The sequence below is a fragment of the Theileria parva genome, chromosome 2, assembly GCF_000165365.1.
Source record: "Theileria parva strain Muguga chromosome 2, complete sequence, whole genome shotgun sequence".
Taxonomy (NCBI): Eukaryota; Apicomplexa; class Aconoidasida; order Piroplasmida; family Theileriidae; genus Theileria; species Theileria parva.
The window spans coordinates 1,730,679-1,756,528 of record NC_007345.1 but is presented as its reverse complement, the minus strand read 5'-3'; the positions used below and the strand labels follow the sequence as shown (position 1 = coordinate 1,756,528).

At 36.7% G+C, this 25,850-nt stretch overlaps 13 protein-coding genes across 13 annotated transcripts; 10 read left to right on the top strand and 3 right to left on the bottom strand.

Annotated features, from left to right (window-relative positions):
- The first annotated feature begins 45 nt into the window (after positions 1-45).
- Positions 46-1,618, top strand: rps14 (Ribosomal protein S14p/S29e family protein). The gene is made up of 4 exons (XM_061305487.1): positions 46-299; positions 414-560; positions 620-841; positions 1,477-1,618. The coding sequence occupies exons 1-4, from the start codon at positions 74-76 to the stop codon at positions 1,578-1,580; spliced, it is 699 nt and encodes a 232-aa protein (XP_061161451.1). The 5' UTR covers positions 46-73; the 3' UTR covers positions 1,581-1,618.
- A 386-nt stretch (positions 1,619-2,004) lies between these two features.
- Positions 2,005-2,694, top strand: TpMuguga_02g00866 (uncharacterized protein; the record flags this gene model as incomplete). Its single annotated transcript, XM_760341.1, has 1 exon — positions 2,005-2,694. The coding sequence occupies one exon, from the start codon at positions 2,005-2,007 to the stop codon at positions 2,692-2,694; it is 690 nt and encodes a 229-aa protein (XP_765434.1).
- Positions 2,695-2,971: 277 nt separating this feature from the next.
- On the top strand, positions 2,972-3,571 carry TpMuguga_02g00865 (uncharacterized protein; the record flags this gene model as incomplete). The annotated part of the gene is made up of 1 exon (XM_760340.1): positions 2,972-3,571. The coding sequence occupies one exon, from the start codon at positions 2,972-2,974 to the stop codon at positions 3,569-3,571; it is 600 nt and encodes a 199-aa protein (XP_765433.1).
- A 417-nt stretch (positions 3,572-3,988) lies between these two features.
- TpMuguga_02g00864 (haloacid dehalogenase-like hydrolase family protein) lies at positions 3,989-5,795 on the bottom strand. Its single transcript, XM_760339.2, has 2 exons — positions 5,025-5,795; positions 3,989-4,683 (listed from the first exon to the last, which is right to left on the bottom strand). The coding sequence occupies exons 1-2, from the start codon at positions 5,617-5,619 to the stop codon at positions 4,007-4,009; spliced, it is 1,272 nt and encodes a 423-aa protein (XP_765432.1). The 5' UTR covers positions 5,620-5,795; the 3' UTR covers positions 3,989-4,006.
- Positions 5,796-5,908: 113 nt separating this feature from the next.
- TpMuguga_02g02505 (uncharacterized protein) lies at positions 5,909-7,722 on the bottom strand (the record flags this gene model as incomplete). Its single annotated transcript, XM_760338.2, has 2 exons — positions 5,909-6,558; positions 6,960-7,722. The coding sequence occupies 2 exons, from the start codon at positions 7,720-7,722 to the stop codon at positions 5,909-5,911; spliced, it is 1,413 nt and encodes a 470-aa protein (XP_765431.2).
- Positions 7,723-8,729: 1,007 nt separating this feature from the next.
- On the bottom strand, positions 8,730-11,680 carry Ppm1g (Protein phosphatase 2C family protein). The gene is made up of 4 exons (XM_760336.2): positions 11,050-11,680; positions 10,758-10,965; positions 9,987-10,433; positions 8,730-9,799 (listed from the first exon to the last, which is right to left on the bottom strand). The coding sequence occupies exons 2-4, from the start codon at positions 10,957-10,959 to the stop codon at positions 8,790-8,792; spliced, it is 1,659 nt and encodes a 552-aa protein (XP_765429.2). The 5' UTR covers positions 10,960-10,965; positions 11,050-11,680; the 3' UTR covers positions 8,730-8,789.
- On the top strand, positions 11,658-12,643 carry TpMuguga_02g00860 (putative integral membrane protein). The gene has a single exon (XM_760335.2). It carries the CDS (start codon positions 11,887-11,889, stop codon positions 12,625-12,627), a length of 741 nt encoding a protein of 246 aa, XP_765428.1. The 5' UTR covers positions 11,658-11,886; the 3' UTR covers positions 12,628-12,643.
- Positions 12,644-13,219: 576 nt separating this feature from the next.
- Positions 13,220-14,890, top strand: TpMuguga_02g00859 (uncharacterized protein; the record flags this gene model as incomplete). The annotated part of the gene is made up of 1 exon (XM_760334.1): positions 13,220-14,890. The coding sequence occupies one exon, from the start codon at positions 13,220-13,222 to the stop codon at positions 14,888-14,890; it is 1,671 nt and encodes a 556-aa protein (XP_765427.1).
- A 351-nt stretch (positions 14,891-15,241) lies between these two features.
- GPD (Glyceraldehyde-3-phosphate dehydrogenase) lies at positions 15,242-16,258 on the top strand (the record flags this gene model as incomplete). Its single annotated transcript, XM_760333.1, has 1 exon — positions 15,242-16,258. The coding sequence occupies one exon, from the start codon at positions 15,242-15,244 to the stop codon at positions 16,256-16,258; it is 1,017 nt and encodes a 338-aa protein (XP_765426.1).
- A 1,391-nt stretch (positions 16,259-17,649) lies between these two features.
- Positions 17,650-18,378, top strand: TpMuguga_02g00857 (uncharacterized protein; the record flags this gene model as incomplete). Its single annotated transcript, XM_760332.1, has 1 exon — positions 17,650-18,378. The coding sequence occupies one exon, from the start codon at positions 17,650-17,652 to the stop codon at positions 18,376-18,378; it is 729 nt and encodes a 242-aa protein (XP_765425.1).
- Positions 18,379-19,225: 847 nt separating this feature from the next.
- On the top strand, positions 19,226-20,590 carry TpMuguga_02g00856 (uncharacterized protein; the record flags this gene model as incomplete). The annotated part of the gene is made up of 1 exon (XM_760331.1): positions 19,226-20,590. The coding sequence occupies one exon, from the start codon at positions 19,226-19,228 to the stop codon at positions 20,588-20,590; it is 1,365 nt and encodes a 454-aa protein (XP_765424.1).
- A 385-nt stretch (positions 20,591-20,975) lies between these two features.
- On the top strand, positions 20,976-23,171 carry TpMuguga_02g00855 (uncharacterized protein; the record flags this gene model as incomplete). The annotated part of the gene is made up of 1 exon (XM_760330.1): positions 20,976-23,171. The coding sequence occupies one exon, from the start codon at positions 20,976-20,978 to the stop codon at positions 23,169-23,171; it is 2,196 nt and encodes a 731-aa protein (XP_765423.1).
- Positions 23,172-23,837: 666 nt separating this feature from the next.
- Positions 23,838-25,763, top strand: TpMuguga_02g00854 (uncharacterized protein; the record flags this gene model as incomplete). The annotated part of the gene is made up of 2 exons (XM_760329.1): positions 23,838-23,867; positions 23,901-25,763. The coding sequence occupies 2 exons, from the start codon at positions 23,838-23,840 to the stop codon at positions 25,761-25,763; spliced, it is 1,893 nt and encodes a 630-aa protein (XP_765422.1).
- Between the last annotated feature and the right edge of the window lie 87 nt (positions 25,764-25,850).

The following is a 25,850-nucleotide window of genomic DNA, read 5'->3' as shown; positions in this document are numbered from 1 at the left end:
TGGAATCCAACGCTGGGGCTCCTACCAGCGGATCTTTAAATACAACAAACCTCACCTCATTACTTCACAATTTATGCTCTTTTTTCACATTATTTTCACTATTTTATTAGTTAATTATGTAAATTGTTTTATTTACCAATTGAACCAACGACGTGACTTTTTATTCAATCACTTGAAATCGCCAGAAATTAACACAATTTCCACACACTCAGACGTTTTTAGCCCGGGAAATGATCAAATTTATGCAAATCCTACCGTAGAATCCCAGACAAATTCTCACAATCTCAACACCCTTCAAGGTAATCTACACACCAAACAATTATTTAATTATTTAATAATAAAAATTATTTAATTATTTAATAATGAAAATTGATTAATTATGTGTTAATTGTGTGGAAAAATGGGTTGAAAAGTTGTAGATGAGTTTGGGCTGAGGATTCCGAGATTTCATAGTGATGACGAGGTGGTACGGAGGCAGTTGATGTATTATGGCCCTGAAATACCCCAAGAGCTCTGGGTCGAGCCACAACGACCCGTAGGATTCTTCGGGAAAAACAACGGTACAACATAACTATTGTCACGAGCTTATATAATTGATATAACTTTGTAAATATATTAGTTTCACCGGAGGGCCAGTTTATGCCGGCGAGGAGAGCAATAGTGGTCCGTGCTAGGAGGAGAAAGTACTTTAAAACTATTTACCACTTTGTGCGGAAAAGGTACAAGGAGTACATTAGGGACTCGAGGACCATTGGCGAGCTCATGTACTGGAAATACAAACTCGACGCGCTTCCCAAGGACTCCTCACCCGCCAAATTTCATCACTACTGCCCAATTTCTGGTCCGTTGCGGTGCTTGCATCCACTTAGTTATTTATTACTTAGTTTTGTACACTTAGTTAGCCACCCCGATGGGTCTCTTTTTCCCAGGCGTACTAATTATCACTCCTACTTAATTAGCTCCCTCTCCCCTATATAGTTAAGTAGCTTCCTCTAGGGGTATTAGTTATCTTCCTCTAGGGGTATTAGTTAATTAGCTCCCTCTAGGGGTATAGCTAAGAGTATATAGTAAAGTAGCTCTCTCTAGGGGTATATAGTAAAGTAGCTCTCTCTTGGGGTAAACTAAGATATCTCCCTCTAGGGGTATATAGTATTAGGTATTAGGTATATAATTAGTTAGCTCTCTCTAGGGGTACTTTTTCCACAGTTATTTAACCCTGGAACTTAGTTAGCTCCCTCTCGGGGTACTTTTTCCACAGTTATTTAACCCTGGAACTTAGTTAGCTCCCTCTCGGGGTACATAGTTAAGCAATACTTAAAGTAGCTCCCTCTAGGGGTGTATAGTTAATAGTATTAGAATTAGCTCCCTCTAGGGGTACCCTTATGTTGTTAGCTCCCTCTAGGGGTATATACTTTATTAGCTCCCTTTAGGGGTCTTAGTCATACTACTGAAGTATTAGAAATAATAGTATTACAGGAAGGTTTAGAGCGTATTATGGATTTTTTGGACTTGGTAGGCATTTCCTGAGAGAATTTGTAAATTTGGGCTATGTACCTGGTGTTAGACCTGCCAACTGGTGATTCACACAATAATTTAATATACTCCTAAATATACCCAACTATATACCCTAATTTTATACCCCAAGAGGGAGCTAATAATGTAAGGGGAGAGGGAGCTAATAATATAAGGGGAGAGTGAGCTAATAATATAAGGGGAGAGTGAGCTACTTTGCTGTATAACTTTAATACTACATAAATACTGTACTATACTCTTAAACCCAGACACGTAATACTATACTATATATACTATACCATATTATATATATAATATACTATATATAATATATATAATAGTATATGTATAATAGTATGGGTATACTGGGTAAAATACTATTAGTACTTTATACACCGTTAATACACTTAATATATCCATAGTAATCTTATTTACATGTTACTTACAGTATAATTAACCTCTTAAATCAGTATTTTGTATGTATTGGTAAGAATGTACTGGCCCTACCAACGCCTTACCGGACCCTCCGAAACACTCAGAATAATACTAATATTGTTAAATATGGCTGCGGAATTACAGTATAAAGCTGAATTAGTCGATGGTAAACCTGTGTTATACTCCAGAACTAACTTTGAAGGCTCCTGGCGAGACATTACACACACTAGACACAACTTGGACGATCTAGAACTCTATGATTTAAATCTCAATTTAACCACGGTATCACAGTGTAGAACAGAGTTAAAGGGATTTACCATGAGGATAATTACTCTTTTCCTTTGCTACCACGTGAAGCTGGGTGATAAGTTATTGTGGTCTTACGCTGTGGAACCTTTTCATGGATTACCAACTGAAATCCTTTTCAATTTGAAGAACAACACTATGAGTTTACTGTTTGAGGAGAATGTAATGGAAATTTTGAGTATGGAGGGGTATGAGAATGACTGGGTGGAGCCTGGGAAACAACTTCAGAAACCTGACGACTGGAAATTAATAGAAAATGCCAATACAGAAACTTGTTTATTTAGTGATAATGACCCCTGTTTAGGAATGAAACTTCGAGGCAGAATCATCTGGATACCCAATGAAGATGAACCATCCCCAATCTCTATCATCTTCGAAGACAATACCAACACTCTCGTCTTCCCAAACTACTACACAGTCTTCGATTCACCAAATGATTAACACTCTTACACATTTCTTACACATTTTTTACCTTTTACACATTCTTACACACTTTTTACCCTTTTACAAATTTACACATTTTTACACACTAACACACTAACACACTAAAACACTTACACATTAGCACAGTAACATATAATAAATATATTAAATACTGTGTATATAGTATATTATGTGTAGTACGTATGGTAATTTAAGGCTTTAGATAATGCACCGGTGTGTAAGAATGTACTGGCCCTACACACTAGATACATATTAACTGTAAACCCCGTAAATCATGACACAAACACAATATAAAGCCAAATTAATCAACGGTAAACCCTTTTTATACCAGAAATCTACACCTCAAGGTGAGTGGGAAGACATAACACAGACTCTGTACAACGTGGATCACCTAGAGTTATATGATTTAGATATCAATTTAACTAGGATAAAAGAGTGTAGAACAAGGTTATGTGGATTAATATTCAAGATATCACTGAATTTCATGTGTTACCACTTGAAACTGGGTGACAAGTTATTGTGGTCCTATTGTGAAGATCCTTTTCAGGGATTACCAATCCAATTATTATTTAATCTCAAGAGAAATACTATGAGTTTATTGTTTAAAGAGAATAGATTAAAAAGTTTGGATATGGTGGGATATTCCAATGACTGGGTGGAGCCAGGGAAACTACTTACCAGATTCAAGACTAGGAGAACAATAACAGATGGTAAGACTGAAGTAATTATGTTTGGTGAGGAACAGTGTTTGGAAGTGGAAATTCAAGGTAAAATCATCTGGAAACATGAGGAGGGACCCGTTCCAATCTCACTCATTTCAGATCCACACACTCATACCCTCGTATTCCCAAACCATTACACACTAATATTATAATATATTATACATATTATACATAGTATTGTAGTATACTATAGTTAAGATTATATAGTTAAGTAGCTCCCTCTCCCCTTATATTATTAGCTCCCTCTAGGGGTATATGATAAGATAGCTCCCTCTAGGGGTATATGATAAGGTAGCTCCCTCTAGGGGTATATAATTATGTAGCTCCCTCTAGGGGTATATAATTATGTAGCTCCCTCTAGGGGTATATAATTATGTAGCTCCCTCTAGGGGTATATAATTATGTAGCTCCCTCTGGGTCTCCCCTAGCAGCAATAATTGTAATTATTTTCCTCTACAACTCTCAACTATTCACATTCCAATTTTCTAACATATTTCTACATAATTACTATCATAATGTATAAGAATAACAAATTACTATCACAAATCTTAACTACTAATGAATCCTAATTACACGGTATGAAAAAATTAATGGTAAATGGTGTTGAAGAGTAGTTTGACTGCGTTATTGTCGTGTGTCTTGGGTAATGTAAACTTGGCGAATTTCTTGACTCTATCTGGCGCATTTAACACTGCGAATGAGTTCTCCAGCATTTGCATTATCTCCACGTCATTCTCGCCATCGCCCACAAAGTATAATTCTTTACTACTAAGATTATAGTGCTGCATTATGTGTTTGACGCCGGAGCACTTGGAAGTGCCTGGCGGTACGATTTCGGCAAATAATTCATAAAGCGTAAACTTCCCAATGTGGTCCACACCATTCACAAACGGACCAAACTCCACCAAATACTTGCCAAAATACGTCATAACAATTGATTTACTCACGAGTTCAGAAGGTGAGATAACCTTGGGATTGAGAAATTCGTAAAAGAGGAACAGTTTACTGGTTAAAAAGAGCGGGTCTTTGAGGCAGTAAAAGTCGTCCACGTCATGGAACAGGAAATACTCCTCCAAATTGTTCTCCACAATGTATTGAACTAATTTTTCCATGTACTCGTGAGAGAAGGTGTTGGAGTGGATAATGTTGCCGTGGGAGTCAAATACCATGGCGCCGTTGTTGTATACGCCGGGGTATCCGTTGTACGTGGAATACTGTGACATTATCTCATTAAAACCATCAAACGCACATTGATACGAACGGCCTACACATTTTTACAGATAACTATAGTAAACTAAGATTGGTCAAAATTATGAAAAAATAATTGTTAAAAATGGGTAAAAAAAATAAAATGCAAAAGTTGATCGGGTTAGGAGAAATAAATTTTCTCACCCAGTCAATATTGCTGCAGTAACAACACATTTCGTAAAAAACAATTGTAAATAATAAATAAAATATCAAAAGGTTGCAAATTGAGAAATAATGGGGTAAGGTAATTAAGGGATAAGTAGGAGCCCGGGGGCTAAAGAGAGTCCTATAGACTAAATAAGAGTAAATAAGAGTAAATAAGCTGTGTGAGCGGTAGCAAGCCCCGTAAAGCCGTACCTGTACAAAAAAATGGTACAAAGTTATTTTCTCTTAGATGTTCGAATGATTTAACGTTTTCAATCATTTTCTTTGAGTTGTGTATGAGGAAAGTGCGATCCAGGTCTACGGCAAAGTATTTCGGCTTCTCCTTTGGTACAAAATTGTGAAAGTTCGACTCTGCAGTCCAACGCTCCATCTCACTCTCGTTACTCGGCAATCCCTCACTCAACACACTCATCTCCTCAAACAACACATCCCTGTCCACCTCCAACCACACCTTATCAGTGTTCCCATTGTCAGTGTCCCCATTGTTAACTTTGTCCCCACTGTTGCCACTAACTTTGTTGAGTTTACAGTAGTAGAGCCGTTGATGGGAGTGATTTTGTAGTGTGATGAGTTGTAGAAGGGTAATTTCCTTGGAGTTACCGTAGGCGTAGAGGAATTTACAGTAGCTGCCGTGAGCGCTGGTCCAGACGGTAGTCTCACCGTCGCGGATGGTTAAAAGTTTATTTTTCTCGTTGGAGAAGTAAATCTCCATTGGCACATTAGACCAAAAGTGTTTTGAACAGTTGAAGAATTTTGTTCTCTCCGCGGCAGATATGTTCAAGTCCATTCTTCCACAAATTCTACAAAATCTACAAATTCTACAAATTTAACAAAAATAAAATAATAATTTTAATATATTACAAGGGATTAAATTAATAATAAAATAATTATGAAATTTGATATATTACAGAGGATAAATTATTTTGAGATCCGTGGGTTCAGATTCTCAAATTTTCACAAATTAATAAATTAATCAAATTAATAAATTAATCAAATTAATAAATTATTTAAAAATTAAAATAATTTAAAAATTAATAAATTATTCAAAAATTAAAATAATTAATTGTTGTAAAAAATTAATTTTCTTCCATAGGTTCTTGCTCTCCTTCGGTATCAGTTTTGTCTTCATCGTAAATGTCGTAATGTCCTTCGGATTCCACTTCTGATTCCAGTTCAACTTCCACCACTTCGGCCCCTTTTTGCCCACTTTCCTTTGGCGTAGTTTCGCCCTGAACAACTGGAATTACATCTTCAGACTGTGCAGATTCCACAACTTTATTGAACTGTTCATTATACTTTTGCTGTAACTCTACCAACTGTGTGATTATTTGATCTAAAGTTTGTGTGTCTCCGGGGGTTTCCCCGGTAGATTGGACAGGTTCATAATCTACAGTAAATCCCCCTTGGTATTGTTCCATAGTTTCAATTCCCAAGTCGTGTAGTTCCAATGGGTCAAATTGACTTACGGGAGTTTCAGTTCCTGGCTCCAAGTGTTCTTGCTCAAATAAGTCTTCAGTTTCACTGTCTGAGATTGGACCAAGGATCTCATCAGCATATAAGAATTGAGTTACCGGAGTTCCAGGCTGCGTTATCGGGGCTTCAGACTCATCCGGCACCGGGTATTCTGATTCACTCTCTTCTACAGGTTCTTCCACAGGTTCTGATTCGACAGGTTCTACAGGTTCCTCGGGAATGGGTACGGGTTCTTGGTGTGTTTCATCTTGTTCTAAAATAGCATTAGACATTATTTACTATATATTTAATTAGCTCCCTCTAGGGGTATATATAAATAACTATATATTTAATTAGCTCCCTCTAGGGGTATATATTAAGATAGCTCCCTCTAGGGTATATAAATTAGCTCCCTCTAGGGGTATATATTAAGATAGCTCCCTCTAGGGGTATACAGTAAGATAGCTCCCTCTAGGGGTATATAACTCTAAGTATATAGTTAAGTAGCTCCCTCTCGGGGTATACAGTAAGATAGCTCCCTCTCGGGTATATAATTCTAAGTATATAGTTAATTTAGCTCCCTCTCGGGTATATGATAATTTAGCTCCCTCTAGGGGTATATAGTTAATTAGCTCCCTCTGGGTGTATATCTGGTGGTATATCTAGTGGTACAACCTGGTTCATCTTGTTCTGGAATTTCAGGTAGATTTGGTATGAATTGATTTAATCCTCCGATCATTCCTTGTATTCCTTCCTGATCCACTCCCAGTGCTGCTTGTACATTTGGTAAATCTCCTACTCCCAAGATTCCACTCACCGCGTCATCGATGTCCTGGTCAAAATCGTGATCAATTCCCTCATCCACTGCTCCATCTCCTCCCTCTGGTCCCTCATCTCCATCGTCTCCTTCTCCTCCCTCTGGTCCCTCATCTCCCTCATCACCTTCATCCCCGTCACTATCATCATCATCGCTATCGCCTTCATCTTCGTCTAGTGGTAGAGGATTATCGAAGATGTTAAAGCCTCTGGGATTGAGTGAGGGATGCAGGTTGGCGGCGTATCTCATGACTGTGTTGACAGTTGTGACCGTGGGTGACATTCTACCAAGTACTGGTGGTCCGTCTTGCAGGAAAAATCTCAGTTGAATATCCTGATTCGCCGGTGTGATTACACGGAGATACAAAAAACTGTGAACCCCGTTATTCACCCTGACTATCTTCAAACAGCTGTTATTCTCATTCTTCTGGAACATTAAATTGTTGCCGTACCGGACAGTGTTAATAAAATGCTCAGGATCCGGATCTATTATAAGGTATTCTACACCGTAAAATGTTACTTGCTGGGTTCTTATTCCCGGGATATTCAAAGGCTGCAGTAAGTCTATATCCACCGGGTCCAAACATACAACCATCCCAAACAACAATATTATCAATATCATTCCTCCCTCTTTATTTATTTACCAAGTTATATTAAGTTATGTCAAATTTGTTATTAAATTGTTATCAAATTGTTGTATTAATTTGTTGTATGAGATTTGTGAATTTGGTTGTTGAGAGTTTTGGGTTGATTAATTTGTATTTGAGGATTTGGAATAAAGTAACATTAGATCTGAGTGTAATTTAATTAATAACTTGAGTTCTCTCAAGTTTAACGTCAAATCTTAAAATTATTATTAGATCCAGGTTGAAACTAATTTTCACATAATTAACAAAGTTTATAATGTTACTAATGTTGTTAACTTGTTAATCTATGTTAGATTAATGGATCTAACGGATCATTTTGTTAATTCAGGAGCAGGAATTAGACTATCTCATGACTCGTTCATACTCACACTGCAGATCAAACATTACCAAATCCATACCATTAACATGATTAGATTTAGTTAATTAACTGTTAATAATAGGGTAATAATAGTAGCAAGATCAGTTAACTAATCTTATACACTTTACCATATAACTACTAATGTACTATACATAGTGTATATTATATAGTATATACAGTATAGTATTATAGTATTATAGTAGTAGTATAGTATTATGTGTCTGGGTTTAAGAGTATAGTCTAAGTATCTTAAGTATTAGTTAAGGTGTTATATTACTTTAGTATAGTAATTAGGTGTCTGGGTTTAAGGTCCTGGGTACAGTAGTAATATAGTATACTACAGTACTATAGGTAATACTAGTAAGTCTAGGAATAGTATATAGTATTATACTATAATACTAAGTACACTATTCTAAGTATATAGTTAATAGTGTATTACAGTAGTTAAGAGTATTTTAAATACAATAGTCTAAATCACAGGTACTCAGTACAATACTACCTAATTTATCCTAAACACTAAATTAACACTCAAATAACACCAAAATAACGATAAATAATGTATAAATAGGAGCAAATTAACCTCTTAAAACACTAAAATAGAGCTAAAAATAGGCTAAATAATGTATAAATAGAAGCAAATTAACCTCTTAAAAGACTAAGTAAGGTATAGAGATTGAATGTAGATTAATGTATTTTATTATACAGTTGTTGGTTGAATAGTACGATGATGACTGTCATGTTATCGCATCCGATCCCTTCAGACTCGCTCGGGTTACTACTCAAACACAAATCACACAACTCCTCACATATCCTCTCCAACACCTCCTTCCTCCTGTCCATTCCCATTCCCATTCCCATTCCTACGCCGTGACCATGTTTATCTCCCACACCTACACCGTGACCATGTTTATCACCCACACCTACACCGTGAGAATGTTTATCTTGGAGTTTATCGGCGTATTGTGTCAGTTTGGTGTGTATGAAGTCGACGACTTGTTGGTTTGATTTGCAGTCCCAGATGCCGTCGCATGCGAGTACGAGAAACTCGTCGTCTCTTGTGAGTTTAACAATTTGTATATCGGGAAATGAAATAATTTTCTGCTCCCTTTGGTCCAAATTCTGGTCCATTTTAAATGATAAATCGCCTAGGCTGCGGGAGAGGTTCAGGTTCCCGTCAACGCGGCCGTTGATGACATTGCCTCCGGCACGGCGGATCCGACTAAGCTCAAGCTCGTCCGTCGGCTTATGGTCCACCGATAACGGAACCGCTAGCTTATTCCTTGATAAGACACAGCGGGAGTCACCGGCGTTTGCCACTACGACACACGGCACCGGGTCCTCCAACACCACAACCACTACACTCGTAGCGCCACAACCCATTGCATATAAATCCTCCCGCTCCTTCTGCGTTAACAACGTGTTAACCACCGTTGTCACCGCCGTACCATACGTACCAAATGCGGCCGTGTCACTTTCAGTTTGAGTAGTAGTGTTAGAAGTGTTAGAAGTTTGAGAAGTGTGAGAAGTGTCAGTGTGTGTGGTTGTAAGTTGTGTAGTAGTGCCACCGACGGATCCGTCGGATTCCATGGGTTCGTCGGTGTCAATTCCGAGCTCGCTGTTAATTGTTGCTTCATCCACCTGGTCGTCTTTATAGTACGGAATACTGTCATACTTGTTCAATTCCTCCTCCACCTCTACACAATCAATGCAGATTCTCATAACTACTAATTCCGGGGAGTCGAGGTAAAGTTAGGTAGAATGTCATAACTACTAAATCTGGGGAGTCAACCAATAATTTAATACTATATAATAATTAAGTAAATGATGATAACTACTAAATTTTGGGAGTTGGGGTAGAATTAAATATAACTAGGTTAATACGTGTTGTATCAGTGGCTGGCGTGAAGGAGTTATCGAATGAAGTGAGTTGTTGTATGATATCAATGGCGTGTTGTCTGTTATTTAATTTTTCGGGTAAGAGAACTTTAAAAAGGTTAGTGGAGTCGATTTCATCGTTTTTGCGGTTGGAGATGAGGTGAAGTTGTGAGTCGACTTCGGGTGTGGCTAGGTGTTGGTCAAGTCTGAGGAAACTATTTTGCAGCGCTTCGGCTACTAATTTTGACTCTACGGAGTCTGACTCATGCTTAGGCACTAAACTGCCCTCTAAGTACCGTCGCCTCACGTCCCGAAACTCCTTAGAAAACACATTTGAAAAATTCTCAGACACCCAACGACTCACACAGTTACCACCGTGACCGTCAAACACACCGTAAATACTCCCCACAGAAATGCTCTCGTCACCCGTTCCAGGGGTCATCACACGATCTCCTATCATATTATTATGTGTATAGTTAAGAGTATTATTTAAGTAAACCACCATAACTACTAATTCCGGGGAGTCGAACACTTTTTTACTGTATAATTAAGTAAAAGTTGATAGCTACGAATTCCGGGGAGTAGGGGTATTTTTTACTGTTGTATAGTAATAACAAAGTAGAATGTGATAACTACGAATTCCCGGGAGTCGGGGTAAAAATTAAGTAGAATGTGATAACTACTATATCTGGGGAGTCTGGGTAAAAATTAACTATGGTAATAATTAAGTAAATGATGATAACTACTAATTCTGGGGGGTCTGGGTAAAAGTGGTACCGGTATTGTTGTACGAGGGTATGGTGAGATGTGCGTCTTCCATGGAGATTCTCCAGCCTTGCATGGACGTTGCGCCGAAGACTGTGGAGTCGAGTCTGAAGTCACCGCCGCTCGTCGACACCTTCTCAGTCTTCGGACTACTCAAGTGCGCTCCCATCTTCTGCAATAACAAGCCACGCACTAAATTATAACACAATCGCATAACAATCTACAAATCCAATCACTATTACTATTAACTAATGTAAAATAGATAAAATGTTAACTCGTAAATTAAAAATAAATATGAAATTACGTTATGCCGAGATTGCCAATTTTTTTAAATTATTACTTTAAATTATTTTATTTAATTTTATTTTGAAATTATTTCAAATTACGTCAAAAACTGTCGAAAAAGTGAAAAACTCTGGAAAAAGTGAAAAAAAGTCGAAAATGTGAAAAAAGGTGAAAAAAGGTGAAACACGTCCGAGTAAAGAGAAGAAGTGTTGGAAAGAGTTAGAGTTTAGGGCGGGGTGGAAAGGTGTTACGGGTTGGAATCCGTTTGTCGTGGTTAGGTTCGGATGAGTAATTCGTGGGCATAATGAAAGAGCATTAAATCAGTTAAATCCTGGCCGAAATCGTAAATACTTGAACTGATTTCATTCAGCTCAATTTCCTTCATTCACCCTCATGGGGTTACAATTACTCTCACTCTTAACTCTAACCTCTCACCCCTAACTCAACCCTTAACACTTCTGTTCCACATTGTTAAAGCTGTTTACGGCGTAATTTGGAGTATGTGACTGAAAATTTGATTTACTTGAATTTAGCCAAATTTGAAATTTTTTACCCTCAGATTCCAACCATTCATACAAATTGTTTAATATTATTTTTTTATTTATTATCTTTAAATTTATTATCTTTAAATTTATTATCTTTAAATTTATGTTTTCACTATTGTGTATTTTATACTCTAAACTATACTATTATATTCCCTAAATTAATGTTATATTTACTATATAAAATTGGAAAAAAATAAAACTCAAAATTTACACAATAACTTGATTATTTTTGAAAAATAACAATTAATAATTCCAACAAATTATTTTGTTAATTTATTTTTAATATGTAAATTATTCTATCTGTTGATTAAATGATAAAAAATTTGCGCCGTTACTGTCTGTTTGACTTCCTGAGTTGTCTATTTTTTTCAGTGTTTTTATTATACTTTTTAGTCTTCCACGATAACACCAAGAGCGTTGATCTCCTAACCCGGAAAGTCACACTACTACACCTTCTCATCAACCCTACCAAACTTCTCTTTCACCTCCTCATTCTACCCGTTATCACCTTTTTACCCATTAAATCCACTAACTCCACTCACACTAGTACTGTAGCTCGTGTGTCCAAGATATTACAGAGTAATTTGAGGACTAAGATCAGGGTATTATTGTGTTTTTTTGTGGTTTTGGCGTTTTTGGCTTTTGTTCTCACTACTAACAATTCGGTGACTTACCTAGTAAACTATCTATTCTACGCTCTAATGTACACTGCCGTGGCTCTCGGGACTCTTGTGCACTTTTTCATTCCTAACATTAGTTCAGATGTGAGTAATCACTTTCCTAGCAGTACAGTGAGTAATCTCATTCCTAGCAGTACAATGAGTAATCTCATTCCTAGCAGTACAGTAATGAGTAAACAGGTAACAGCAGTCCTTGTGTTACAGTGTGTAATGTTATTGGTTGGGGTTTGTTTTGGTAATTATCTGTTACTGCTGGATTGGTATCAGTTATTTGCAAGGTTCCCAATTACTAACTTGGTAGGCTTAACCACGGGACACTTTCTTTCCTCTCTCTCCTGCAACATCGCACTCTACTCTCGTAAATTACATTAATTTGTTCACTAATTTATCAGTTCAGTCATGTTAGTTAGTGTTATGCAGTGTTTAGTTTGTGGTTAGGAGTTAGTTATGTGTTTGGGGTTGGGGATTCGAACCTGGTAGGTCTGGTTAGTGTAAATAGCGTAGTACCAATTGTTCTATTAAGGCTATAATACAACTTACAAAGTGATTTAATAGTACTGTAAGTAGTATTAATATAAGTACTATTAGTGTAAAGTGATAATAGTCTAAAATTAGATAATTAAAATTTTAGTTATTTTTAATTATTTTAGGTAAATTTAGGGAATTTGAGTAATTTTGAGGAATCTTTGGGAATTCCCAAAAATAACGTAAAATTCCGTAAAATTCCTCTAAATATCGTAAAATAAGGTAAATTTAGGTAAAATAAGGTAAAATTAGTCCAATTCCATGGTGTAAAGAGGAGTAACAGTTGAAGGTTCAACTGTGCTCATGGGTGCGTTGGAAGGGTAAAATCCCTTGAAAATTAGACAATCCCAAACTTCCCAAAATTAACCCAAATATCCAAAAATTATTAAATAATTATTAAATAATTAAAATAAAATAAATATTTGTGAGAATTGTGGTGATGGCTGAGGTGCTGGTGAATTCCGTAGGTTACGACGATTCTGACCCAAGTGACTACGAATCGGATAATTCTTACACCTTCACCCGAAATCAACGCATAACCAAAACTTATCCCACATTCACCAAAACTTATCCCGCATTCACCAAAACTTATCCCGAATTCACCAAAAAAAGTGTAAACTCTGTAAAAAATTTGGAAAGGAATAATTTAATTGTGAATAATTTTAACCGAAATGAGCTCAAATCCCCGAGGTTCGGACTTCTCAACCCACGTAACACTAACAACACATTGTCTAACACTAACACTAACACTAACAGGGTGACTAATAACACTAAGAACACAGTGGATAGTGTAAACTCTGAAGCAAAATTGTGTATGGGAGGAGATGGTGTGAATGTGGAGAGCTGGGAAGGGTTGTGTAGTAGGAGTAGTTTGGATACGGTTGACAGTTTAACGCCGCAGAGTAATGAAAACGGTTTCAGGTGGTGGCGTGACGAACACGACTTTTACGATTCCGATGACTCCACCACTACTGATCCAGTTGTAGACTTAAATAGTACTAAATCTGCTACCCGAGAGGGAGCTAATAATATACCCCTAGAGGGAGCTACTATAAGGGTACCCCTAGAGGGAGCTAATTATAATACTGTTAACAAAGGAGGGGTAGAGGGAGCTACTGGAGAGGAACTAGGAAAGGAAGAGGGAGTTGAAGATTGGAAGAGTTGGACCGTAGGTACAAATCAGCTACAACAACTCAAGTCCAAACTACTACACAAACTTCTAAATCACACCACAGTAGACACAGTAGACACAGTGGACACGGTAGACAGTGTGGAAATGTCTACTCATGATAACCCTGTGAATGAGTTAGAGTATTATAAGCTTATGAATCGTCTGTTATTGGATAAGTTGTTGTATGTACTGAATAACAACTGTAAGCTCGAGTACAGCGTCAGTAACCAATACGTAACTCTCATTCAACAACACCTACTCAAATCACAACTATTCCTACAGTCACTCACCAATTTGCATACTCTAAATGGCACTCAAAATACTGTAAAGGAGAATGTTGATAGTATGGATACTGTAGATGTAGAAGGAAATAATGAATTCATTACTCCTACCCGAGAGGGAGCTAACTCTAATACTATTAAATATATACCCCTAGAGGGAGCTATCTTACTATCAAGGGTACCCCAAGAGGGAGCTAATAATATACCCCTAGAGGGAGCTAATTATAATACTGTTAACAGAGGAGGGGGAGAGGGAGCTAATTCTAACACTGTAAATACGGTAAACCCAGTAAATAACACGGTAAGTGAGGATAGGATGAAGAAATTGGAGGAGGAGAAGAGTGAGTTGGAGGCGAAGCTGCGGGTGATAGAGGAGAGTAAAAACACGTTAGAGGAAGACTTTAAAAAAACACTGACATACATGAAACTCATGAAAGACCGACTCAAACTCTTTAAACACACTGTCAACAGTAATCAAGCTAACACCGCAGCTCCGACCAAACCATTAACCACCAATAGTAATAATATAAGGCGTAATAACAGTGTGGTGAGGTTTAAGGAGATGAGTGAGTTGTATGTGGTACCGAGGTCACTCTCGGAAACCAGACCCATCATCAACAATAAAAAACCAAGCTTCTTCTCCAAACTCTTCAAATAATCTTACACACACAATTTAATAATTTTATTATTTTTATTTTTATATTATATTGATTATTTTTGGGTGAGATTCCCCACCTATGGAATCTCCCTCTCCCTCTACCCCTTAATACTTTATATACTATAGACTTAACTAGGAGTATTAGTAGCTCCCTCTTGGGGTATATAGTAAAGTAGCTCCCTCTAGGGGTACCCTTATATTAGCTCCCTCTAGGGGTATATAAATTAGCTCCCTCTAGGGGTATATTATTAGCTCCCTCTAGGGGTATACAAAATCCAAATTTGTTTACGACTTAACACTTTGGCACAAAATTTCACAAATTTACAAATTTACCTAAAACACAATTAGTTAATGGATATGATAAAGATTGGTATAAATGGTTATGGTCGTATTGGCCGTTCGGTGCACAGGGCCGCGTTACTGCGTGATAATATCCAAGTTGTGCACATTAACGACCCCTCAATGACGCCAGAATATGTTAAGTATCTTCTACAGTATGACTCTGTTTACGGGAAACTCCCGTACACATTGCTGCTCGAGGAAAATTTCCTACTCCTAAACAATACAAGAGTAAATCTAACATTTGAGAGAGACCCTGGCAGCATTAACTGGACTGATACGGACGTGGTTCTGGAGTGTACGGGCATTTTCAAGACTACAGAGCTGTCAACTCGGCACCTGGATGCCGGAGCCAAATTGGTAATAATCTCCGCCATACCATTGGATAACACGCCACTATTTGTCTACGGTATTAACCACACCAACTATGACAAATCTGTGCGTATAATGTCAAATGCAAGTTGTACTGCCAATTGCCTAGCACCAGTTGTCAAGGTTTTACATGAGAATTTCGGGGTTCAGGAGGCACTTGTCAGCGCAATCTGGCCCAACATGGCCAGACAAAATTTGATTGATTCAGTTCCGAGACCGGGCGAGTTCGCCCGTTGTGGCCGCACTGCCGGTGTTAATATTGCTCCAGTGCCAATCCCAGCAGCAGAAGCTGTAGCCAGAGTAATCCCAGGCCTCAACGGGAAACTCAAGGGAATTTCATTTTTTGTACCCGTACACGCCGTAGCAGCTGTTGATTTAACTGTGAAACTTATTAACCCAACCACCTATGACCAGATTTGTACGGCTATAAAGAGAGCGTCGGAGGGTGAGTTGAGGGGAATCTTGGGTTACACTGAGGAGCAAGTAGTTTCATCAGACTTTATAGAGGAAAAAAGATCAAGTGTGTTTGATACAAAGGCTGGAATACAGTTGAACGAGACATTTGTAAAGTTAGTCTCGTGGTATCATAACGAGTTTGGATATTCCAATCGATTATTAGATCTGGCACAGTACGTGGTCCAGATTTACAATTCTTAATATTTTTTATAGTATTTTTTATAGTATTTGTTATAGTATTTTTTATAGTATTTTTATTGTACGTGTTATTCGGAGTTAGTTGCTGCAGTATGTATAGTATTGTTGATTATAGTTGCTACAGTAGAGTACTATAGTATACATAATCCGGAATTCGTATAGTAATAGTATAGTAATAGTATAGTAATAGTATAGTAATAGTATAGTAATAGTATAGTAATAGTATAGTAATAGTATAGTAATAGTATAGTAATGGTAATAGTAGTAATAGTACTGTTAACTATAGTTGGGAGTAGATTGGTTGTATAGTGTCAAGAATATATAAACCCAGACATGTACAGTACTATACTATACTAATACAGTATTACAATAGTATAATTAGTGGAATAGTATAGTAATAGTATAGTATAGTAGTTATAGTACTGTTAACTATAGTTGCTGCAGTATAGTACTATAGTAATACTGTATTACTGTACTATGATTAGACTATACTGTAGTATTAGTACGCTATAGTATTAGTACGGTATTATGTAAAAACCCAGACACATAACCCCAGACGTGAGTACGGGATCTAATACCTAGACCTAGATAATATACATAGAGTAGCTGGAGTAAATAGAGTAATACTATAGTACTACTATACTCTTCTATATACCTAAGATACTATACCTATTATACTATAATACTATACTATTACTATACTATATATAATATACTATGTATAATATGTATAGTAGTAGGAGTATAGTATAGTAGTACATAACTTAGTGTACCCTAACTACTATAACCTTAACTACTGTACTATACCCAGAATACTCTTAATTACTATACTACTACTGTAATATACTCTCAAGTCATATGCCTAACACATAACCACAGACACATAACTACAGTCATGTAATGCTATACTATAGTATGTATCAAGATTTGCTCCAGTAACTGTAGTACTAATACTATAGTAATACTCTCAACTATTATACTATTACTGTACTATACTCTCAAGTACTATACACATTATATATACTATAGTTAATGGCGTTGTTGGTGCCAGTATAGTCTAATTCCGGGGACTCATCTCCACCCAAATTACACACAGAATACCATACTACACCTTATCTACAGAATTAGAATACTATACTATACTATAGATTATATAATTAGGAGTACTATACTATTATGTATACTATTGTTATTGTGTATAGTATGGTATGAGTATGCTGGATGGTATAAGAGATGAGAACTAGTAAATAATGTTGAGAATTGGGAAAATAAGATGAGTGCAGAATACTGGATGGGGAATAACGAGGTGCAGTTCTCTAGCTAGGAATAGCAATGAGAATCTGCAATTCTAATAATCTTATCGTAACATCATAAATAACTGTTAGCTAATATTGATGAAAATTGTTATAATATTTATCGCAGTATTGTTATGTCCCTACAAACCAGCACATGGTGCTGGTGGTGTTAATTCATCCCAATCAAGTGGAGGAAACTCTCTTCGAAATCCTGGAGGAGCCCAGACTACCAATTCTGGAGCTTCTTCCGGGACAACTACTCCCAAAGCTCAAGCTACTGGAGGATCTAATCCAGGGGCTGCTACAACAACACAATCTTCTACTTCAAGATCCGGTACAACTACAACGGCTAAATCTGGTGGCTCTAGTGCTAACAAGATCACTCTAGATATCAAGAAGACCAATGGTACCAAGGATTACGAGTGCAGGAATTATGGCGATAGTATAGTATTCACTCCTAAGCCTGGTCATGGATTTTCCAAGATAGTGAAAGGTAGCAAGAATATCTGGACTGCTCAAGATGGTGAATACGCCACCAGGGTTGTCCTCAAGGGTAAAGGTAGTCCTAAAAAAGAAGTGTCCATTTGCCTTAACACTGATACAGTTATAAAACTTCGCAGGGATGGTAAGAATAAACCATGGATCGACATTAACAGTCAGAACAATGATACCAACCCCAATGCCAATACCGGTAGTGCTACAGTTGATCCGTCTAATGCAAGTGCTACAGGTGGTTTACCTAGTACAGGTCATACAGTACATTCATCTGCTACAAGAGCTCAAGAGAATTCATCTGGTAGAACCCCTGAAGATTCTTCTAGACGTTGATGTTAAATAGTCAAAGACTAAATCTTCTAAGAAATCTCCATGTACACTTGATTTCTTAATTGACTAAATATTTGTCAAACTCGTTGAGTTACAATGAGTTGAATCGCATTTAAAAACTTAAATTAAGTTTAGTTGTACTATCACTAAGTGTATTTGTGCTATCACTAAATTAGTTGATAGATTTAAGGTTTAAAATTTGTAAACCTAACCTCAATATATTATACCTCTTCATTATATACTCTTAACTATACCCCTAGAGGGAGCTATCTTACTACCTAAGGGAGAGGGAGATAGTTAATTTATATACCCCTAGAGGGAGCTAATAATATAAGGGAGAGGGAGCTACTTCTAATACTATTAACTTTATACCCCAAGAGGGAGCTAATAATATACCCCTAGAGGGAGCTAATTCTAATACTCTTAACTATACCCCTAGAGGGAGCTACTTAACTAATACCCCTAGAGGGAGCTATCTTATTATATACCCCTAGAGGGAGCTAATAATATACCCCTAGAGGGAGCTACTTAACTATATAATCTTAACTATAGCATCGTATAACACTAAATAAAGTATAATTATGTGATTATTTGATGAGTTTACAATTTCCCTAAGGGAGCATTAATACACTATACGATACGCATGTATGATATGCTCTGGGTATATAATATATTATATACGTCTGTAATATGTAATATAAATTTATTAATAACCCAAAGAGTATAGAATAGGAATTCACGGCGAATGGGGAAGATATCTTACCTCGTTTCCTAATCACCCATAGGAATGATACTCCTAAGGTTTAATAATGTTAATCTCAGTGGGATAAATATGAATTAGTTAATACTGATGAAATTTGAGATTTTAATTTTTATCGCAATTCTTATATCGTGCCACTACAAATCGGCCCACGGAGCGGATCCTAGTGGGTCACCGCAATCAACTGGTGGTACCGCTGCTACCCTTGACATAAAGAAGAGCAGCAGTACCAACGAGTTAGACTACTCCAAGGATGGAGACTACAGGACATACTCAGCTAAAGATACTCATACATTCTGTAAGATAGTGAAGGGTAATAATGATATCTGGACCGTTAGTGGTAATGATGACGCAGTAAAAGTGGTACTAAAGGGTTCTGGAAAGAACATGAAACAACTTCTCATTCTTCTCAAGAGTGGCAAATTTGTATTTCTATACAAGTGTGGCAAATCTGGCACTTTTAATTGTGGTTCTAAAAAGCCCTGCTGGAATGATATTACCTCTACCAAACCTGACATTACTAAGCTTAAGTTCTATGGAGAGAATAACACTGAGATAACTTCATCTGGCTATAAAGTTTCTATTGTAAATTTGTCTTACATTTACGAGTTCAACAATGGAGTCAAATGTCTCACTGTGAGGCTCGCTGATAAAGACATTTGGAAATCAGTTGACGATGCAAATTATAAGGAAATTAAAGCATTTTCAATAGATCTTAGTAATACTAAATTTACTATAACAAATAGTAAAGATGAGACGAGGGAAGTTACGGGTCCTGAGGGTACTGGTCTTACTCTTGACATAACAAAGAATATGAGTACCCAAGAGTTCAAGTACTCTGAGTATGGTAAGTCTAGATCATTCGCTGCTAAAGATAATCGTGTGTTTTCTAAGATAGTGGGCAAAAATGGGACTGAAGTCTGGAAGTCTAAGGATAATGATGACGCCGTAAAAGTGGTACTAAAAGGTAAAGGAGATAGTAAAAAACATCTTGCCTTGTTACTTAAGAGTTGTAAGCTAATAGTTCTCTACAGGGAAAACAAGAATAGTCCCTGGACTGATGTCACCAGTCAGAAACATGATGTTAGTAATCTCAAGTTCCTGGATGATAATGACAAGGAACTCAGTGCGTCAGATTACAAAATTGACATTGGATTTACGTTTTCATACTTGGTAATATTAAATGGTGTAAAGTGTAAGAAGATAAAATTAGGCGAAGCAGATGTATGGAAAAGTACTGATGATAAGAAGTTTGAAAAACTCAAGTCATTTACACTGGATCTTGAATCAAACAATTTCCACGTCAGAAGCGATTATGAAACTAAGAAATTAGATTTTAACAAGTCAAACGCTACAGGAACTGGAGCTAGTTCGGGTCAGAATGGTACTACTAATGACGGAGGTCAGACCGGAACTGGGACTCCTGCAACAGGTCAGACTCGATCTAGTCCATAAACTTAACCTGAGAAATCTCCATGAACACTTGATTTCTTGGAATTATTAACAAATCTCACCAAACGTACTTGAGGTGTTAATATTTGTAAGTGTATCCTCAATGTAATATATACTATATTATATACATATTATATGTGTATATACATATGTGTATAATAGTACCATAATACTGTACCACTGGATAACCCAAATTAACGCCAAATTAAGCCCAAATTAGCGTAAAATAACATCTTTTAAACACATGTCAAACTACAAATCTATTTATTTACGTGATTATATAATAGTAATGTCTTCGTGGTTAGTTGCGTAATGTCTAAATAGATTGGCTAGCTAAAATGAGAAATGTTGTGAAATACTTGAAAGATTTGTGGAAATATTCACAAAAATGAGTGAAAATGGATATCCGAAGTATAATGCGATTTTGAAGAATAATAAACCAATCATAATGGAGCGGAAGAGTCTCCTTAGTCCTTGGGTCAACATCACACATCTGCGGTACAATATTGAGAAGTTACTATTTCTGGATAATAACAGAGATTTTAATTACCTCCAATGTGTAGTAGAATTGTACGAGTTAATCCTCGTAATGGAACTCAGATCCAACTGTAAAAGGATCAGATTTGACGGGAAATTAGTCTGGCACATTACAAAACGGAATAATTTTCCCAAATACTTACTATTTGACCTGGAAAATAATAATATTTTTCTGTTACTCCGGGATTCAGAACTGAGGAAATTGGACTTACCCGGGGACAACCGCAATACCAACTCTATCGACCGAAAACTCATCGAAGACATTAAAAGAAAGCTTAATAAAGGAATTAAACAAACTAAACAACGCGAAATCTGCCCTAAACCAATCCCAACACACGATAATCTCAGTCACTCAGAACACACAGAATCCACACCAAACTTTTCTCCAGTAAGTCACTCTACAATTAACTCTAGAAGTGAATCTGCAAGTGAATCTCCACTAAGTGTTTCTACGGTAGATGACTTAATGTCTGAGAATAGTATTGTGGAAAGTTGTAAAATGTGTGAATCATTGGAGGAGTTGTTTTTGGTGCGAATTGACGTGATGCGTGAGAGTTTCAGGAACATAATTAACCATTTACTAGGCCTTGACGGTCAAGTTATCAGGGGAAATGGCTATAAATTACTAATTTCTGGCTACAATTTTTATTATAATTTTGATCCGAATGTCATTTGTGATGAGATAAAACACTGTGAAACTGTGCTTTACAGAGCTAAACCAGGTAAATACCCGAAATCCTTAATTTTCTACAAAAAACTTAACCTTACGATTGTTGAGTTTGAGGATAAATTCTCGTTATTCTCAGTTAAGTATGGTGAATTTACTGTGGAACACTGTGAAATCCCGCCAATTAAGTTATATTTCAGACACTCAAACGGCGAGTTCATTCCACTCACCAGTGACCAATACAGTGTCAAACTAAGTATCATTGGTGGGTTGCAATTTGTCTTTACAGTATCTGAGGGTACCAAGTGCACAATGGTCAGGATGGGATTTGAGCTGGTGTGGATGATGCGAAAGAGTACCAGAAACAAATCCGACACTATAAAGAAAGTAATTTACAATTTAACTGATAAAACTATTTCAATCCTGACTGATACTTTGTTCAAATGTGTTGAAGCTAATGGTAACTGGTATGTAAGATACAAGGAGTTATCTCACATTACACATTACACAGAGGAAAGGGGTAATTTAGTTTTAATTGACAGAAATGAGTTAATTATCACTTCAAGTTCCAGGGGTAAGTATTTAATCAACTATGAAACCGGTATGAGATGTGTCCAAATTAGGCACTACGACAGGGTAATCTGGACCAAAAAAATCAATGAAACTTATCCAAAAGGCTTAGAATACAAAGTCATGACAAAGAGTAAAAAGTTTATACTCCAATTTGAAGATAAGTTTGTCGTGTCCACACTGGAACAAGGTGAACTAACTGAGAAGGAGTACAAATTACCTGAGCTTGGACTTTATACGCGTAATGGTCAAACTGGCACCGGAGTTAAGCTAAACAAATCAGATTTTACTGTGAAATTGGACATTTTCAAGGATCCGAAATTCATATATTCGACCAATTTCGGGGTTAAATTCTACGGCCTCAGCTATATGAACGAGTTATTTATATACCTGAAACCCGGCCAAAACAGCTTTTTACACGTCATATGTAGCCAGAACAGGGAACTGCAAGTAATTTTCAAGGATAAAATTACCCTATTCAAATACATTAAAGACGAGTGGAAAGAGAAAGTATACCTCATTCCGAGGGAAATTACCCTGTACACTAGGAATCCAGAAGGTGCCACTGTGTTATTGGATACGGGCGATTACAGAGTTGAGTTACGAGATTTGAGAAGATTAAAGTATATAATAAATGATAATGTAAGTTGCAGTGAGTTGAGATATGAAGATGATGTGATTTGGACCTGCGGAACTGGTGATAAATTTATTAATTCGCTTTACGTTAACAAGAGAAATATCACAATTAACACAGGAACTAAAATTATACACTACAAGTTAAATTATAAAGGGAAATGGACACAATGCTAATAACAATATAACTATACCATACATACATATTATATACCATATAGCATATTATATATAGTATATTATATATAGTATATTATATATATTATAGTATTATATGTATAGTATTAGGAGTATACTATATAGTATTAGTATACAGTAAGATAACACTTATTTCAGTACTATACACCAATTAATACTCATTAATTTGTTGTTTATAGTATATTAGAAGCCTTTAGATAGTGTTATACCCCGTGTAACATGCACCTTATTTACTAGCCGTAAACCCAGACACACATTATACTATGCTATATATACATACTATATATACTATGTACTATACTATATAATATATATATATATAATATAGTAATACTGTGTTAATGCACACTGGTATGAGCCAATGCAGTGATAGTTAACTTTAACCCCTAATTAACCAAGTTATATCAAATTAACAGCTAATTAATAGCTGAAATTGGCTAAATTACTCCAATTGTAAATAGTTGTAAAATAAGGTAAAAATTTATTTTCCTGCCGTTGACCCCAAATTTGACTTTTTAATTCAACTCTTTAAACACTTAATAATTCAATATTAAACATTAATTTCTCTCTTTCTACAACATTTCTAACAAAATTAACCATAATTAACCTGATTAACAACGCACATTTGGATACATTCAGTTTACGATGGAGTTACTGCAACTACTAATCATATGTGTAAGTTAATAACCTAATTAAATAATTTATTAGAGTGTTAAGTTGGTGATTGGTGTGAATAATGGATTTCTGAACCCTAAATTAGGGAAACCCATGCCGGCTCTGGAACCACTCACTGTAGACATAAGAATTGAAGGCTCCACTGATAAAATCGATTATCTCGAACATAAAAACGGCGGCACATACTCTTGCAATAGTAATTACGGATTCAGTACCATTATCGATTCTACCCAATCTACCACTGAGTTTAACACTGACACTACTACTAACAATACTACTGATACTACCACTGACACTACTACTGAGTCCACTACTAACACTATTAGTGAGACAATGACTACGAATAGGGAATTAAAGGGTGAAATAATATATAGTGCGAAAGATGTAAATGAGTATGCGTATGTGGTACAGGTGGAGCGGATATCACCGGTGTCAAAGAGTGTGATTTTACGCCTGAACAATGAGGACTTTGTTAAACTCAGTAGGCAAAACGGTGAATGGGTCAGAACTGACCGGCTAACTCTGGACATTAGTAAGAATTTTAGCACTGATAGTCACAAGTACCAAATTTTCGGCACTAAAAGCTCGGGCATTTTCAACACCGTTTTCAACGAAAGGCAAATCCCAGACAAAGACCACTACACCAATTTCATTCCCATCAACGGGAATCTATTCAATAAAATCATTGAATCCTACGAATCTCATGATTCGGGTGAGTCAGGTGATTCGGATGAGTCTGGTGATTCGGACAATTCCGGTGAATCGGGAGTGAGAGTAATTTGGGAGTCTACAGATGTATTAGAATGTGCAAGGGAGGTTTCGTTGTATAAAAAGGACATGGTAAAATATTTAGCGATTTTGACGAATAAGTTTAATTATTTCCTGTACCACTGGAATGAGACGAAGCGATGGATTAATATTACAGAAACAAGAATGAATTTGGGCGAGTTGAAATTCCATTTTGGCGATGAAGATGTGAAATCCATAGAGGAATTACCCGGCGGCTATTCTGTGACGTTATACTGCCTGAGGTATTGTGTTGAATTTTACTTTCCAGGGCTAAAACTCACAAATTGCACTGTGGCCGACGTTTTCATATACAATTTACTCGAAAATAAAATTAGTTTGAAGCTGAGGAATGGGCAAATTGTACCCGTCACACCGACCAATAATGAGATAAACCTGTGTTTCAGGAGTGAAACTAGGCATTATCCGTTGGTTACGAATAGGCATGGCTTACCAGTTGAGGTATTAAAGGTTTACAAGGATTTGTTCTACGGCGGTGCTGTGTCGTTGGACATTACCGAGGAGGACTCTACGGAGTACTTTAAAGTCTATAAAAAAGGTGAGTTAAAAGAGTTTAGGCCTTGTAAAAAGTATCGTTTTAGTAAAGTGTTTGATGTGCCCAGTGATGGCAAGGCTGTGTTAATTTATGCTGCGCCAAGTCCCTCGGAACAGCTGAACCACATTTCATTTTTTGACGGACTCGTAGAGAAATTTCTCCTAATGTTCAGTAACAAGTATTTGTTATTTCGATTTGTAACGGGCAGGAACAAGTGGATTGACGTTACTGAATCGCGGGTTAACCTGGCTGAGTTAAAGTTCTACGGTGTGAATGGAGAGTTGGACCCCCTGGAATACCGGATATTTCCCACGAATTATAACCTTGAAATTGCGTTTAAAGTGAGTTGTCACATGGTAAAATATAAGGAAGCAGTGCTGTGGTCTAGCGCGGAAGAGTGTAAAAGAATATACAAAATCGTAATCAAGCCGTTGGTGAACAGACTACACATTCTCTTTCACAATAATAAAATTAAACGATTCAACATCACCAACAACCACGTCAACTTCGTCTCACAAGACAATTGCATCTTCCACAAACACTCTCAATTTTAATCACATTCTTACACATTTTTTACACTTTTACACATCTTACACACTTTTTACATTAACGTGTCTTATTTCGACACCAACGTGTCTTTT

Excerpts from the sequence above, each read along its gene's own strand:
- rps14 (XM_061305487.1), top strand. The coding sequence starts at position 74 with ATGCTCTTTTTTCACATTATTTTCACTATTTTATTAGTTAATTATGTA. Across the intron at positions 561-619 it reads ATTCTTCGGGAAAAACAACG|TTTCACCGGAGGGCCAGTTT; the intron begins GTACAACATAAC and ends TAAATATATTAG. Across the intron at positions 842-1,476 it reads TCACTACTGCCCAATTTCTG|GAAGGTTTAGAGCGTATTAT; the intron begins GTCCGTTGCGGT and ends ATAGTATTACAG.
- Ppm1g (XM_760336.2), bottom strand. The coding sequence starts at position 10,959 with ATGCGATTGTGTTATAATTTAGTGCGTGGCTTGTTATTGCAGAAGATG. Across the intron at positions 10,434-10,757 it reads ACCCTCGTACAACAATACCG|GAGATCGTGTGATGACCCCT; the intron begins GTACCACTTTTA and ends ATAATATGATAG. Across the intron at positions 9,800-9,986 it reads GCCAGCCACTGATACAACAC|AGGTGGAGGAGGAATTGAAC; the intron begins GTATTAACCTAG and ends TTGATTGTGTAG.
- TpMuguga_02g00864 (XM_760339.2), bottom strand. The coding sequence starts at position 5,619 with ATGGACTTGAACATATCTGCCGCGGAGAGAACAAAATTCTTCAACTGT. Across the intron at positions 4,684-5,024 it reads TGTACCATTTTTTTGTACAG|GCCGTTCGTATCAATGTGCG; the intron begins GTACGGCTTTAC and ends AAAAATGTGTAG.
- TpMuguga_02g00860 (XM_760335.2), top strand. The coding sequence starts at position 11,887 with ATGATAAAAAATTTGCGCCGTTACTGTCTGTTTGACTTCCTGAGTTGT.